Here is a 17609-nt window from a genome sequence, read left to right on the forward strand (position 1 = left end):
ATTGTCTACAGAGGGGCAGACTGGGGACTGCAGGTGGCTGGAAGCTCCCCCCACCCCCACCCCCAGGGGATTTCAAGTAGAAGCGAAGGAGGTGGCGCCATCCGCTGGTGCTTTAAAAAGACCAGGGGTGCTTATAAACAATCCTGCTTCGGACCGCACCCTCCTCCCACGCACGTGGCCATAGGCCCTTCCCAGCTGGGTCTAGCTGCCCAGATCCCTCCCTGGTCTGCTCACCCTGGGGCTGCCCAAGGGACCTGCATCCTCCTGTCCTCCATGCACCTTCTTTCTTCTTCCCCTGCCCCCTTGGCTGACTGGGGACTGCCGCTTGAGCTTCGGTGTTATTACACCCCCACCCCCAGTGAAGTCAGGCGGGGAGCAGTTGTAAACTGTGACTGAGGCAGGGACCCCTCAGCCTGGCTGATTTCCCGCCTGCACTCTTGCATTGTGACCTTCCTCATCTGGTATGGGCTGGCTAGTTCATGCGAGGGAAGTATTCTTTGGATTCAGAGAAGTTGGGTGAGAGCCCTTTTACTGTATGTTAGAGTGCACTCTGCTTAACCTCTCTGGGCCAAGTATCCCTCATCCCTAAAAAAAAAAAAAAAAAAAAAAAAAAGACAGCGTGCACTCCTTGGTTGGTAAATTAACTGGAGACAAAGCAAACAACACTTGGAAAAACTCCCAGCGGCCCAGCACACTGACAGCTTCAGCTCCTGGGCCAGCACAGCAGGACCACAGCCCTTCATGCCCAGAACCCAGGACAATGAAAGTATCTGCAGACAGCTTCATTCTGAGACCACATACAATTCACTGAGTACATCGCACCTGACCCCCTGGAGGTGAGACAGACAGCCTCTACCATCCCCAGCTTCTCTGTCTCCCAAAGATTTTCATTAGAGAAATCTGTAGACAGGTTTCTACAGACATTGGAGACCCAGTTCCTAAGGTCAAGGAGTTTCCAAAGTTTTCCTTAAAATGCAGGCATTTGAGTGGTGTCGATAAGGGGTTAACGGCTCCCTTTTCTGCCTTGATGCAGTTGCTGCTTCAGGCAGTAAATTCTCCTCTGACCTATAACTGACCCCAGCACACAATCATGTTATTCATATTATAAACAGAGGGGATGGTATGTATAATTTCCTAGATTTCTGGGAGATGGATCATAACTAAACTCCCAACTTTTCCTTTGGAGAAGCGGTCCCATTTGTTTCTGGTTAGCTTCAAAGCAAAAACTCATTTTTTCCTTGAATGTGTCAGTAACTTGAGTGAAATTTGTCACTTGTTTTTATGAAATATTCTTTGCCATTGCCTTCATTTGCCTGAAAAAAAAAGAAAAAAAGAAAAAAAGAAAAGAAAGAAAAAGAAAGAAAAAAACTCATAACTCTCACATACTCATAACAACTCACAGTCCCTGTTTGCTCAGTTAGGAAGGGCAGTGACAGAAAGATGGTGTCGTTTCTGGTCCTGGAAACTAACAGGAGTCCCCAGGAATGGCCTAAAATGTATTCCTCTGACAGTCTACTTTCAAGAGCCCACTACGGGAGCAAGACCACGGGTGACATCTTGTTCCAATTTAAGCAAGGTTGAACTGTGGGCCAGCTCCTTCAAATCATAACCAGCACAGAAATTACCTCCTACCAAAAAACCACAAGGTTTAGAGTCTGTACGAATGAGCCCCGCTAAAGTTGGAACTCCGGAGACCAGGCCTTTTCTTTTTTTTTTTTTTCCTTCTGAAGCCACCCCGTCATGAACAGTGATTTCATTTTCGCTGTTTAAATGGGGGTGGGGTGACTTGTTTGTCCTGGGATGAAGCTGAAGTGTGGTAGGAAAGGGATGAAGAACTGCTTTATTTCGCCTCAAAAAGAGCTAATAACTCCCTCACCACTCTACCGTGAGCCAGGGTTATTTAGAAAACCTTCCACCTATTTATACCTTTCTATATACATCCTTAACAGAGAGCATTTCATTAGCAAGTTACCAGAAGACTGGAGCTGACACACTCTCACAAGTGACTCATGGTAAACAGGATGTCTCTCTAAGAGTGAGGGCTTCCCAGGAGACCTCTTCCCTGCAGGCTGCAGTTCCTAACTGGGGCATGCCTCCGTTCACCTAAGACTAGCAATATTGTGGCACTTCAGGGACGTTCTTTGCCTGAGTTTAAAACCCCAGATCTTATGATTGGCCCAGTCACTTTAAACCCTGCTTGATCTCTAGGTTCAAGGGACCAATGAGTCAGGAGTGGTCCTGAGATGAATTCCAATTAGCAAGGACACTCAGGATGACCAGGGAGTGTAGTCAGGCTCCCAGAGAGGAATGTGTGTGTCACTGTCAGAGATGACCTAAGTGCAGAGGAGGAAAGGGGCTGAGGGCAGTGGTCAGGAGTGGCTATTTTGGTTGGGGCTACCTTCAAACCATGAGCCAGGACAAAACTCTCTTAAGTTTTTTCTTGTCTGGTATCTGATCACAGCAATGAGAAGTCGCCATTACCCTTGCCTCTCCTGGTCCTATACTGGTGTGTCCAGATGCTGGCACAGACATCCATTAATCAAAATACACCTGTCAATCACTGGCTAGGTGTCAATACTGTGCTGGGTATTAGGAGCAGGACAGTGATTTTAGAAGGGGAGAAAGAGAGGAGTAAGAGCCAATCCGTGTGGAGATTGGAGCTGAGTATGGGACAGTGGCAAGATTATTCTTAAAGAACTATGTAAAACTGGTCAGGGTGAACAGACAAGGAAAGAGCCATTGGTGTTTTGTAAGACTATAACTGAAAGGACTTCATCTAGGACTTTGTTCAGGGAGACAACATCTAAGATCCAGCTTGTAGGATGAACAGATGAAAGGCAGGTAAAGAGTAAAAACTTGGAGCTGGAGAGATGGCTCAGCGGTTAAGAGCACTGACTGCTCTTCCCAAGGTCCTGAGTTCAAATCCCAGCAACCACATGGTGAATCACAACCATCCATAAGGAGATTTGACGCCCTCTTCCGGTGTGTCTGAAGACAGCTACAGTGTACTTACATATAACAATAAATAAATCTTTTAAAAAAAAAGAGTAAAAAATTATAGACAGTACACAGCTTGTTTAAAGAACCTGGAGAAGGTGTAAGAAAAGACCCCTGTAGGTCAGTGCTTCTCACCCTTTGTAATGCTTTGACCCCTTAATACAGTCTCTCATGTGGTGACCCCCTCAGCCATAAAATTATGTTCACTTTTACTTCATAACTTTGATTTTGCAACTATTATGAACCATAATGTAAATATCTGAAATGCAGGATATCTGATATGTGGCCCTTGTGAAAGGATATATTTGGGCTTTGTCTTCCCGTGATTTGTTTGACAATAAAGCTCATCTTATGCACTGACTTAAAGTCTTAAAGCCAAAGTTGAGAATCAGTGGTCTCACTCCTGTTGAAAATTAGATCCACACCAAGTGGTCCTTATACCACCATTAGCCAAATTACCCAGAAATCTCTTCTAAATTGAACTAGGGCTGAGGTATTGTTAATTAAAAACAATTAATCACTCTTAGGGTAACAAAGTTAGGGAAAGCCCTACCAAAATCTCTCAAAGAACTGACTCATCTCTCTGGGAAACTTGATCAGAAAAATAGATCCTCAAAGTTGTTTATGATAAATGGGTTTTTCTTCATTTGGATTCTTTTTCTTTTTTCTGTGGGAGAGGTTATCCCAAAACACTGCACTTGCAGTTAGAAGCATATGTTGAAGCAATCCCTGCAGAGGCGGTGTCTGAAGTCATCTCATAGAAAGTTCCTAGGCGGCATGTGTAAAAACATGTGTGGTAACTTGTGTGATAACATGGCTTCAGGATAAGGCTAAGATGTACCCAGTGCCAACAGAGCCTCTCTGTACACTGCCTTGTTGACCATTTCTCTGGGTTAAGGATGTTTCCCAATGTTTCACTTCCTGAAAGTTTGGTGCCCACAATGCTGGTATTGGGAGGTCATTGAACCTATTAGGTGGCAATTACATCATAGGTACTAACTCATGAATGAACTAAAGTTGACTGTGGTAAGATTAGACTAATACCTTGAAATCAGTGGTGCCGCTTTTTTTTTTTTTTTTTTTTTTTTTTTGAGACAGGGTTTCTGTGTGTAGCCCTGGCTGTCCTGGAACTCACTCTGTAGACCAGGCTGGCCTCAAACTCAGAGATCCACCTGCCTCTGCCTCCCAAGTGCTGGGATTACAGGCATGTACCACCACTGCCTAGCGGTGCCTCTCCTACTCTACTGATGGCTGCTGGGTCTGGGGGGCGGGGGTGTCTAAGCCTGAGCTCTACCGTGGACCAGGCTGCCTATGCAGAGCTCACCACCCCACACCACCTGTCCTCTATATGAACAATTCATCTAGCCAGAGACAGGGCTATTTGTAGTACCCTCATTAACTTACACAGTCAGAGACACACTGGAAATGTCATCCATACTTTGTATTTTGAAGGAAACAAAGAACTACATTTTTTTCCCAAAACTAACCTCGACTGGAATTTTCTTCTACCCATGAGAGTGTTATGTTTATAAATATGCAGTTCCAAGGCCCATGAAAACAACATTCTAAAGCAATACTTTGCTTTGGTTATCACATATAATAAGCATTTAGTCCCTTAAGTTTTTATTCGTTTTGGAAAGTTTTTGCCCTACTAAAGCCAACACATCTTCCCACTGTCATGTAACACAACTCACATGGTCAATGGAAGCCCAATATCACAATGCCTACTGAGCAGTAAAAAGGTTATGAGTAATAACACCCCACCCCTTGGTCCAGGCCAGAAAAATCAAGACTCTTGATACAAGTTCTACACGAACCAGAACTGATCTTGAGAAAGCACTTGGTAAACTCTCATATCTCCTTTTAGCCCCTTTACAGGGGACCTCTGCTCCCTCCTGCTTTCTATTTAGAAACATAATAGAAAAAAACTAGAGATGGAGCCTTAAAAACAATAGGTACACATGGCTCCTTTCTGAAGAACTTTCTGGAGTCTTTAAGGGCCTGAATGAAGAGTTTGATCAATCTAAAACCTAGCTCCCATTTTGCTTTGGATTAGCTACTTTCTCTGGAAAGTAGACTTGTTTCTGCTGTTTGTTCCAGGATTCTCCTCAAAGGAGCTGTAGGGCTACCATCAACTCCATTCTCTCTTGAACATGAGTCTACAGTCCTTTTGCTTCTGGAAGGGGTGAGGTATTAGAGATATGGAAGTAGCTTTGCTTGTTGATTTTGTTAGCAGGTTAAACAGGTACCTGAGACAGGTCCGGAGAGGCCCTGGGTGTTCTAAGTGTAGAATGAGCCCTCACAGCAAAACACCGGATAGACACTGGATAAACACTGGTGGTCCTTTCTCCAGATCACAGGGCATAAGCCTAAGCCCAATTATTAAATCAATTCACCACCAACTTGGAAATTAAGACTCCTGTTTTACTGTAGGCAAGTTAACAATCATCCATCCATGGACCATAACTTATACAGAAATCCATCCATTTTGGGGTATGTCCTCATGAGCGCCTGTCTGGAGCTGAGGTGAGCTCTTAAAGCCACTTGAGAAGCATGGCCCTTATTTCACTTCCAGTCCATGCTCTGATTGTGAGTCTCGTAAGAGCAAAATCTAAAAACCAGCTGCAGCAAAGCCAGGTCAGGAAAAAAAATTAAAAGCAGAACAAATCTAAGATGGGACAAATGGAGATAGTCTTGGAAATTATCAGATGAATGAAGTGACCATCAAAGCTGTTTGTATAAAAGGTGTTCACTGTAACCAAGGATCCTAGTCTAAAGACCAGGATTCGCCAACAGTTATTAAATAGCTCTGTTCAGACAGCAGATGAAATCCTTTGCATCTTGAATTTGCACTTTTTACTTCTAAAATTAAAATTGAACACTTACACAATCAAAGATGATTGCCTTCTAGAAAACATAAGCCAGGCCAGGAGCTGTGAGGCACACAGTTTAGGAGAGCCCTGACCTCCAGAAGCCTGGGGCAGAGGGCTGAGGAATGCAGGGGTGGGCAGTACAATCCAGCATGCCACATACACTCTGCTTTAAAGCAGTATTCTCAGTTTAAAGAGGTGAGGTCCATTTCATTTCATGCACTAAGTATCCAAGAATGTTATCAATGTATACCACAAGGATGTAAACAGCTAGGCGATGGCTTGTAGCACAACCACAAGGACCTGAGTTCGATTCTTAAACCCACAAAAAAAAAGGCTGTGGATGCCTATGCACATGCCTGAAATCTCAACAGTGGGGAAGGAGAAGTGGGCGGGGCCCCTGGAGCTTGCTAGATCTCGTCTCAAAAACATGGATCACACTTGAGAAACAACACCCAAGGCTGACCTTTGACCTCCACATGCACATATATGCACATTCACCCGCATACATGTGTGCACCTGCACACACACATACATACATGGAAAAGATACTTAAGTAAATCTGTCTTCAGTGAGTCCTGCATGTATACGCCCTGGTGCCAACAGAAGCAGAACTCCTTTCCAGGAGGTGTTCTGGTCCCATCCCTAACAAAGGCATGAGAGGAAGGTGAAATAAAGCTTGAAAGCACAGAGGGGGCGTGGAGTGAGGTGGGGCTGGAGAGATGGCTCAGTGGTTAGGAGCACCGACTGCTCTTCCAGAGGACCCAGGTTCAATTCCCAACAATCACATGGTGGTTCACAACCATCTGTAATGGGATCTGATGCCCTCTTCTGGTGTGTCTGAAGACTTCTGCAGTGTACTCATATATATTAATATAAATAAATAAATCTTAAGGGAAAAAAGAGGGACTGGAGAGATGGCTCGGTGGTTAAGAGTACTGACTGTTCTTCTAGAAGACACAGGTTCAAGTCCCAACAACCACATGGTAGCTTACAACCATCTGTAATGGGATCCAATGCCCTGGTATGTCTGAAGACAGTAACATATACTCATATACATAAAATTAATTAATTAATTAAAAAAGAAAGAAAGGAAAAAGAAAGCACAGAGAACTGGAGATGGTAGATAAAAGGGCTAGTATTGGTTGCTCAGGGAGTAAGTCCTCTTTGTAAATAGCCTTCCAGCTATTAGCAAAGATGGGTGACCTGGGTACAGCAGTAGAAACCCAGCAACATCTCCCGCTTAAGCTATTTTCTTAAGTCCTATTTTCTGGAACCGTGTGCTTTGGAGAGTGCTTGGTACCACCCAGCTCCATCATGTGCTGTAGCTCCTCTTAGTGGGCATGCCTGACTATGCTGCTGAAGAGACTGACTTTTGTCTGTTGCTAAACAGTTGTTGACATGGTGGAATCCGGATGGTCCTTCCAAACATGGGTTGTAAACCGCAGACCCTAAGAGAACGCCTAGGGTGCACTTCGAAGCCAAAGCTTGTATTTATTGGCAGATGACTGGCATCTTGGAAGATGGTATGCCATCCTAAAATACTTGTGTAAATCTAGACAGTAACTTGAAGTCCGTGTGAATGTTTCCAGTAGAATTCAGAGATCAGGAATGAAACTAGCACTCTCAGTCTGCTGTCGTCTGAGATGAAACCGTCGAAGTTATTGCGGCAAAGGGCTTCATCTTTTTTTGGGGGGGGTGGGGTAGATTTGGTTTTTTTCAAGACATGGTTTCTCTGTATAGCTCTGGCTGTCCTGGAACTCACTCTGTAGACCAGGCTAGCCTCAAACTCAAAAATCTGCCTGCCTCTGCCTCCCAGAGTGCTGGGATTACAGGCGTGCGCCACCACCACCCGGCTGGGCTACATCTTAAATGCAGAGCTTCCAGGAAGTTTTGCAAACCATGACCAATATTTTGCCGGGTGGGGTCAGAGCACAAATGTGAGCCTGAAGTTTGGCTCTCCTTTTTCTTTGAATATATTGACTGTTTATTTTGGCAGAACCACAAACAACAAGAGTATCATATTGACCTAAAGTAGGGAGGCTGATGCTTAAATTGGTGAACAGGGTAAAGGTTTTAAGCAGCGGTAAGCAGATCTTCAAGTTCAAGGCCAACCTGGTCAACAAAGCCAGGTCCAGGCCAGCCAGGGCTACCCAGAGAAACCCTGCCTTGAAAAGCAATAAATAAAAATAAAAGGGAGTTGTTTAACTCCACAGGTGAGTCTTCACGCTGATTACCACATAGCCCAGGTTAGCCTGGACCTCAAAGCTGCCTTACATCCATCTCCCGAGTGTTGGCGCGGCAGGCATGCGCCAGCACGCACACATGCCTGCGGGTGATCGCCAGTTTGTTTCTATTAAGGGCAAACGTTCATGGCAAGATGTCATCACGTTTCACCTTTACTGCGATAGTGCTTTTTAAGCACTCAGATAATTAAGAACGGGGAAGAAAGAAGACCTAGCTGCCCTCATCATTACTGATAATGCTTGGGGGCCCTGGCCACCTGTGAGAGCTGTCCTCACGAACACCGAGTATGGAAACACCCTGTAAGTCTGTTCTCTCTCTCTCTCTCTCTCTTTCTCTCTCTCTCTCTCTCTCTCTCTCTCTCTCTCTCACACACACACACACACACACACACACACACACACCCTTATGAAGCACCTATACAAACTTAAAATACTCTCAACCACTTTTTCCAAAAGACCTAAATTAGCAACTCCTGCTATACCCAGTGTACGAAGATGGGAGCAAACATGATCCTCCCCATAAAGTCATCTGCCGAGACAGGCAACAACGGGAAACAGCTCATAGAGCTTGCCGATATGAAGCACATCATGACGGCGGCACAACAGGACCTACCTTTGGGCTAACCATCTGGATAACCGTGGCTGCCTCTCCACTGTCAGCTTCCCTTCGTGACCCATGGAAGCAATGTCTGCGTACACAGGACATCTCATTGAAAACTATTTCATTCCAAAGAACAAAAACTCCAACCATCTAGGAAATGAGAACGGAGGGAGGGAAAGGAAGATGGAGAGGGAGGGGGAGAGGGAGGAGGGAGGGAAAAAGGAGGGAAGTGGGGAGAAAGGGAGGAAGGGAGAAAGAAGAAGATGGAGAGGAAAAGAAGAGGGAGGGAGGGAGGGAAGGAAGGAGGGAGAAGAAGATAGAGAAGGAAAAGGAGAAGGAAGGGGGGAAGGAGAGAGAGGGAGGCAGAGGGAAAGAAGGAGCGGGGAGGGGGATTAGCTAAATAACTAAAAAGCTCAAGGTGGTATTAGTCTCCAGTATAATTTACTGGGAACACTCGCCAATGTCACCAGGACATTTTCTGTCCCTGACACAACCTCTTAGCTCTAACTTTGTCTTGTCTTTATTTTCAGACAAAGTTTCTTCCTAAGGTAAAAACGTCTATGCAGAACTTTAGGTAGTGTGTCTTCTAGGCTCTGAGCTGAGTAGGACTGCACTTTATTTGCTTTGATTGCACTGCAGTTGGTCCCTGACACAGAGAACAGGAGCCTGGCTGCCTAGACTTGAGCCATGTGCTTCACACCCCAGAGGAGTCAGAGCCGCCTGAAGGAGAAAGATGAATGAGCATTAGTGTTAAATCCCAGAGGGGTAGTGGGTGTGGTTATCAGAGAAAAGTGAATGGACACTGGGCAGAAAAACGTCCACCACATCCAGAGGCTTACGGATGTCCCGACTCGTGTACACACCCAATATAGCCTCTCCACCCTCTGGCTTTGTAGAGTCATATTCAAAGCTGACCAGGATGGTGGTGCTACGTTCAGCTGGGTGACTCAATGGCTCTCATGAGGCCAGCAAGAACATGATGTGAATGTCCCAAGTCAGGGAGTTGTTAGAAGACGGTATGAGTGTTGTATACACCAAAGGTTGTCACTATAAACTCAGATTGTTGAGCTTGTCTGGAAAGTTCTTTCCCATTCACAATGCTCTGTGGTCTAGATGAGGCTGTGCCCTCAGTTTTTATAAAGCTTGAATTCTCAGAGTTGCTCTGGAAGACTGGAAACAGGGAGAGTTGTGAGGACGATAATTCCAAGTGACTCTGCTCTCAACCCCATTGCCAAGAATTACACAAAACTACAGAATAATTGGAAAATAAGATAAATATGACGTATCTTTTCAGAAAATCTACTTTTCTTCAATAGAAAGTAATTTAAAACATTGCTTATGTAGTATACAGATATAACCGAGTGGAATGAAAAGTTGACATTAATTTTAAGATAAACCATTATCTTCAAAGAGTTGTCAGACTCACCATGGATGCCCAAACTAAAATAACCCACATAATGGAGAGAAGGAAGAAACCCAAAACTTTTTTTCCAGTCAGATATGAGGAAGCATGGTCTTCATTTATGAAATTGATCCAATAAGCCAAGCAAACAGTGTACTGGCAAGCCATTTTTAGTATCCAAGGGAACAACCATCAAGTATGGCTGAGTAATGGGCCTGCATGCTATTTCCTACAGATCCATGGGGAAATAATTTGAAATCAAAGTTGAGCGGCCTTCTATTTTAAGTGGGACTTAAAACTCTGGAACTGTGAGAGGACTGTTAATTTTTCTTTCTGCTAGACGTTTGGCAACATAATTCAGCAAATTACGCATTGCTGCGAGTCACACTGGTAAGCAGGATATAACAACATCTCGGTAAGTTGTTCTGGGATTTGTCATAACACACTCTGAAACTGGACGGTAGCACAACACCAATGTCTGGAAGATTCTGGAGAGCTTGGGAGCAAAGGCCACCTATACCTGTTTATCCTTGAGGCTTGGGATGTTTCCTCTATACTGGCTCACTGAGATTTCTGTGAAGGTGAGTAGGCCTACCCGTAAAACCGTGCAAGGTAGGCTGTCATGAGACATATTTTGTACTCCAGGGAAGTACCACCCCCCCAAAGGTTTCAAGACTTCTTAAAGCAATAACAATATTTGTGAACCAAGTGTTCAATTACGTGCACCTATGGGAGACTTTTATATTCAAATCACAATAGTCTATTCCTGGCCCTTACAGGTTCATGGCCATCTCCTAGTACAAAATACATCCCATCCGACTTCAAAAGTCACCCAAGTCTTAACTATCTTCATGGTGTTCAAAAAATGTCAATGTCCACCCTAAGACTTTTCTTTTACTTCAAAGAAAATATGTTAAGTTTTTGATGATATTTTATACACTTTATATCCCTGTTACTGCATCCACCCACAGCATCCCTTCCCACAATCCTTCCCACATACCTCCCTCCCCCTTCCTTTCTCCTCTGAGAGTGTGAAGTTCACCCTCCCCCGATGTTCTCTGACTCCAGCACATCAAGTCTCTACAAGGCTAGGTGCATCCTCTCTCACTGAGGCCAAACAAGGCAGGCCAACTAGAAGAACACATCCCATACAAAGGTGACAGCTTTAGGGACAGCCCCCACTCTAGCTGTTTGGGACCCACGTGAAGACCAAGCTGTACTTCTGCTGCATGTGTGTATGGAGTGCGGAAGGCCTAGGTCCAGCCCAGGCATGTTCTTTGGTTCTTTGGTTGGTGGTTCAGTCTCTGAGAGCTCCAAGGGTTCATGTTGGTTGACTCTGTTGGTTTTCCTGTGGAGTTCCTATCCCCTTTGGGGCCCTCAATCCTTCCCACAACTCTTCCATGAGTCCCCAAGCTCCATCCATTGTTTGGCTGTAGGTCTCTGCATCCGTCTGAGTCAGCTTCTGGGTTATCCTAAGACTTCTTAACTGTACTTATTATATAAAATAAAAATATAAATTTCATATTTCCAATATGCAGTGACACAAAGGAAACAGTCCTATTCTAAAAGGGATTAACAGGAAGACAGAAAGGAAAAGAAAGATCACTAAGCAAGTCCAATGCCCAGTAGGGCAAACAAACCTTGCAGGTCCCTGTCCAATATCTGGGGCTTATGGTGGCATCATCTGGGCTCCAAAAGGCATATGGAGACACACTTTTCCAGTTCTGTTACCTACTGAGCACATGACCTTTCTCTTGGGTTCTGCTTGGTGCCTGCAGCAAGCACCCCCTGATTCTGGCATCTCTAGTATCCTGGAGTCTTCACCAGAACTTAGACTTCACCTACTCTTGGCGCCAATTTTCTGCATAATTGCATCCTCATCACTGTGATAAAATACCAGGAAGAAGGGACTTAGGGGAGGAAAGGTTTATTTAGGCTTACAGTTGGATAGTAAGTCCATGCCAGCGGGGAAGACATGGCCACTCCATGACAGAGGGTGGGTCCAGCTGGGGCTCCTCACCTCTTTTTCATTCCCACGGAATAAGAAGCAGAGACCCGAAGGGAACTAGGGGAGCTATTAAACCTTAAGGCCTGCCTCCAGTGACCCACTTACTCGACCTTCTAAAAGGCTCCACAACCTTCAAAATCTGTGCCACCAGTTGGGGACCAAAGTGTTAAAATTCATGATGAGCCTGTGGAGTACATTTTATATTCAAACCATAACAGGACATCTATACACTCGTCCTTTTCCTACGTTGACTGGTATTGGATAATGCTGCTCTCAGTCAACATTGACTCACACACAGGAACAGGAACAGGAACAGGAACGACTACTTCTCATACATACAGATAAAGAACAAGAATAATATTCCAGATTTAGACTAGCTATGAAGGAAGTGGGACCTGGGGTAGAAAGTATGGGAACTTACCCTGAGAACTCTAATTTGAACAGATGGGACACTTTTCTCCGTCCCTCCCAACTCTACAGAGGTATCTCAGTTACTGGTCTATTGTTGTAAAAAGGCACTATGACCAAGGCAACTCTTATGAAAGAAAGCATTTAACTGAAGGGTTGCGAACAGTTCCAGAGACTTAGTTCATTATCACTGTGGCAGGGAGCACGACGGCACATATGGCAGGCAGGGTACTAGAGAAGTAGTTGAGAACTACATCGTGATCCGCAGAGAGAGGGAGGCATGCTCCGCCCGGTGTGAGCATAAGGCCACACCTCCTCCCGCAAGGCCACACCTATTCCCACAAGGCCACACCTTCTAATTGTTCTCAAATAGTGACACACACTGATGTCTAATAATTCAAATATATGAATTCAAATATATGAATAGCCCTATGGGGGCTATTCTTATTCAAACCACCATAAGAGGGAAGGGATTTCTTAAAGGTAGAGGACGGATGGCGTTGATATATAAGCTCCAGAGCCGGAGCCTACACCCTGAGCTTCCAAACCTCTAAATATCCAGGCATCTAGACAGACTCTGAGCCATCTAGATTAGAGCTCCTTCTATAGCACCCAGCAGACCAGACAGGTTAAAGAATGCTTGAATGCTAATAAGAATGTGTACTTATAGCAGTAACATATTAATAAAAATTATAACAGAAGCTGGGATCTCAGTATTTGGGAAGCAGAAGTCAAAAGGATCCTGGTTTCCAGACAGGTCTTTGCTACATAGCAAGACCATATCTGCAAAACCATAATAATCACTAGCAGTTCACTGCACACCTTGGGGGAACTTTTATATCTAAGAGATCAAGTAGACTTAATCTTTTATGATGTGCACTTATTATCTAGATAAATATTGACATTCCCAAGAAATCACTGATAAGAATCACTTCAGATATTTAAGCCAAGATTCTAACAAGCAACTATTTTCCTGAAAGTGTTCCAGAAATACCAACATTTGGATTTTCTGCCACAGAAGAGGTGGCTAAGAAAAGCTGCTCTAGACTGAAGGGTGTCTTTCCAAAACTCTGAAGCCTTAGTCCCTAGCGTGGTATTTCAAGGTGGGGCTCTGGAGACGTAATTGGGGTTAGATGAGGTCATGAGGGTGGATCCCAAGGACAGTACTAGCGAGGGCCCTAATAAGAAAAGGAAGGGACTCAAGATCTCTCTCCAAGTTCACATATGGAGGAAAGGCCATCTAAGGACATAGCATGAAGATCGCCCTGACAGAGGGAGAGCTCTCAGCAGCACCCAGTCACCTGCCTCTTCTGATCTTTAGACTTCAGACTGTGGTGTATAAATTCCTGTGGTGTAACCCCCACCCCCACCCCCACCCTTTCTCTGGCACTTTGTTATGGCAGTGCTTGACAAAGAAGCAGGGTGACAATAACTGCCAAGAGACATCCTGGGTTTCCTGGGTCCTAGCACAGATTCCAACACTCTAGCTTAGTGGGAATAAGGCTTAGTCATACTCCAGAACATTTGAAAGAGACGGAATCAGCCCTGAGCCCAGATACGGTGACTTCTGAAGCCCTTCACAGGACACCAAGCTTTATTCCAGCCTCCCAGCCTTCCTCAGTGCTTTCTCTTTGTGAGCTTTTGATCTAGAGAATACTTAGAAGAGTTGGACTTTTTAAAAGATGATAAAAATCCATTCTTAAAGAAGAGAAACCCCTACAAAACTGGAGCCAGAAGCTCCTGGCCTCCCAAGTTCTCACAGTTAACGCGTGCCATAACTTTGAATCACTTGGGAAAAAAAGTCTCAGTTGAATTATTGTCTTTACCACACATGCCTATTGGGATTTTTGTCTTGTTTATTGATACAGAAAGACCCAGTCCGCCATGGGTGGCGTCATTCCCCAGAGGCCTGAACTATAGACATGAGAAAGTTGCATGCAGCAAGCAGGTCCCATGGATGCGTTCTTTGCCCTTGACAGTGAATGGGACTTCCTACCTTGAATTTCCCACAATAGACTGTAACCTGGAATTCCAAGCCAAACAAACCCTTTGCTCCCCTAAGTCGCTTCAAGTCAGGGTATTTTGTCACAGCAACAGAAAGTGAATCTGTTAAAAGTCTGTTTGTCCTTCCTTCTTCCCTTCTCTCTCTCTCTCTCTCTCTCTCTCTCTCTCTCTCTCTCTCTCTCTCTGTAATCAGGACTTAAGCAGGGCTGTCTGACTGCTGGGACAGCACTGCCACTGAGCTATATTACCAGATAGTTTTATGCTTTGTGTGTGTGTGTGTGTGTGTGTGTGTATGTATATATGTATGCACATACACATACACATATACATTTGCGTGTATATACATGTATGTGGAGAACAGAGGTTGATACCAGGCACCCTTATTAATTGTTCTTCAACTTGATTTTTGCTTATGTGTTCATGTGCATGTGAACATGTATGAACACATCAGGGGAATAAAGAGGCTGATGTTGGGTGTCTTCTACCTGGTTTGCTGAGCCACAGTCTCTCACTGAGCCTACAGCTTACTGACAAAGACTGGCTGGCCAGCAAGCCCCAAAGACCCCACTCTAGCCACCTTTCCTGCACTGGGATTATAGGTGAGAACCACAATACCCAGCTTTTATGTGAGTACCAGAGAGCAGAACCTAGCTCTTCAACCTTAGGCAGCAAGTACTTCACTGACTGTGCCTTCTTTCCAGTCCCTAATTTGTGTTTTTTAATTTGAGACAGTGTCTCACTAATTTGCTTGGGCAACTTGAACTCATTGTGTAGACCTTGTACTTGAGATCCTCCTGCCTCAGTTTCCCAGGTTGTTATAACTATGGGCCTGTGCCACAGACCTAGCAAAGACCTTCTTAATTTTCTAAAGTAAATCTGTTACTCTACTGTGGAAAAGAAGGTAGTTTTCATTAAAGCATGAACTACTAAAAAAAAAAACAAAAACAAAATAAATCATATCAGTTAAAAATTTAAGACCTAATTTAAAAATTTTTAAGACCTGGAGTAACTTTAAGGGTCTTGATATTTCAGTCTTACAAACTTTAAGGGTCTTGATATTTCAGTCTTACAAGCTGGTGCTTTCAGGTTAGTCTCCTGACCTTTTATGCTCATTTTAAAGTAACAAAATTATTTCTGAAAATTTGTTGTAAATACAAGCAGGAAAGGGGTAACCAACCATGAAAATAACTCATTAAAAGATCCCCTGCTTGCTTTCATGGTTTTTTATGGTAAAATGCATCTAGAAACCCACTTCCATCAAAGGCTCGGATACACTATTAGTTAATCCTGGAAAAATTTACAACCACATACAATTATCACAAGCAGCTAGCATTGGTGTATGTTGGTTTCCCAAGATCCCCAGAGTATATAGTTCAAGTCTAACAAAATCTAAGGCAAAAATAAGGTGGGAAAGGAGAAATTATAGGAAAACATGCAGTCTGCTGGATCCTGAGCCGTAATGATCCTGACTCAAGGCCTGGATGCCAGGGAACCCTTGCACAAGCAGTTTCTGTCTGAAGAGAACATGGCCACCCACTTCTCCCAACTCAGCCTACACGATGACCACCCCTAATGCACTCCCCCTTGCCTAGCTGCTTCCCTATCCTGGGAGCCTAAGTCCTGAGGCCCTCAGGCTGCTGAGGCTGGTAGATAGCCCCAGTCCCTACTACCCTGCATCCCCAGCTGAGGATAGCAGAGAGCTCTAAGTGTTGATGGCCTGTGTCCCGCACCATCACCTTCCTGACAGCAAAGACCAGCAAGTCCCAGGAAGGAATAAGGTCCTTCTCCAAACCAGGTGCCTGGCAACCAGGACCTTCCCCTGACAGGATGATACTGGAGCTTGGTGGAACCCTCACTGACAGGAGCAGCCTGAGAAAGGGAAAGTATCGCCCCATTAGTGAATAAAGACCTGTGAGCAGTTAAAGAAAAGAAAGAAGGAAAGGAAAACGTGAACACCAAGAAAAGAAAGAAGGAAAGGAAAACGTGAACACCATTTTAACACGCAATTAAATGTAAACATAAAAACAACTCATGAGGCAACTAGGTCACCAGTGAGAGTGACCAAGGCAAAAACCACTTTGTATTAGATTTTTGCTAGTTTGTTGTTTCTTGATATAAGGTGCTGGTAGATAGCCCAGGATGCCCTCAAACTCACGGTGAAGCCCAGGCTGGCCTCAACTTCATAATCTTCCTGCCTCCACGTCTCAGGGGCAGTGATTACAGGTGCTTGCCACCACGAATGGTGTGTGAGATCTCTGACATTTGTGATACAGTACTGCTAACTGCACAGAGGATGCACAGCAGATCTCCAGACTCTTCCATGACTGAAACTCTGGGTTGACTGAATGACACTTCTCAGCTTCCTCCCTTTCTGCAAGTCCCCAGAAGCCGACATTCAACTTTTGGTTTCTAAGTTTGACTACTTGGAATACCTCATGAAAAATAAATCATGTGCACTTCTTTCTCTCTGTGACCAGCTAATGCTAACAATTCCTCCCAGATAAGTATATGTTATAGCATTTGACAGGTTTATATTCTTTCTTATGGCTGAGTAATGTTCAGTTGTATGTATGTATAAGATTTTCTTTGCCCAGTCACTTCTTGATGGGCACTTAGGCTATTTTTACTTTTTGGCTAATGTGCTAAAACTTTAATGAACACAGGAGTACAGATATGTCTTTGGTTCCTTTGAGTCAGTACCAGAAGAGAAATTGTTAGATCACATGGCAGTTCTACTCACAACTGACCAGTGATACTTTGTGCATATTAAATCCATAGTAATGTTTTTCAGGCTGTTTGGGTTTTTTTTTTTTAGAAAGAGTTTTCTGTATCCCAGGCTGGCCTCAAATGTACTCTGTAGGTGAAGATAATATCGGTCCTCCTGCCTACATCTTGTGGGTGTTGGAATTACAGGCACCAGCAGAACAACACCAAATCTAACTTTTTGTAGTTCTGGGGATTAAATCCAGGACTTATTATAAGCTAGGCAAGCAATCAACCAACCAAGCTTTAAGCCCAGTTTTACAGTCATGATTCCCTGTAGCATGTAGGTTTTGAGTTCCCAGGGAGTCGC

The 17609-nt window shown here is 44.3% G+C and overlaps 1 protein-coding gene across 1 annotated transcript; it reads left to right on the plus strand.

The window, feature by feature from the left end:
- Nucleotides 1-16061: 16061 nt before the first annotated feature.
- On the plus strand, nt 16062-16242 carry LOC127665085 (host cell factor C1 regulator 1-like). The gene is given in 2 exon segments (XM_052157462.1): nt 16062-16126; nt 16128-16242. Coding segments are annotated over 2 exon segments (180 nt in total).
- The last annotated feature ends 1367 nt before the right edge of the window (nt 16243-17609 follow it).

This window comes from Apodemus sylvaticus, chromosome 14 (assembly GCF_947179515.1).
Source record: "Apodemus sylvaticus chromosome 14, mApoSyl1.1, whole genome shotgun sequence".
Taxonomy (NCBI): domain Eukaryota; kingdom Metazoa; phylum Chordata; class Mammalia; order Rodentia; family Muridae; genus Apodemus; species Apodemus sylvaticus.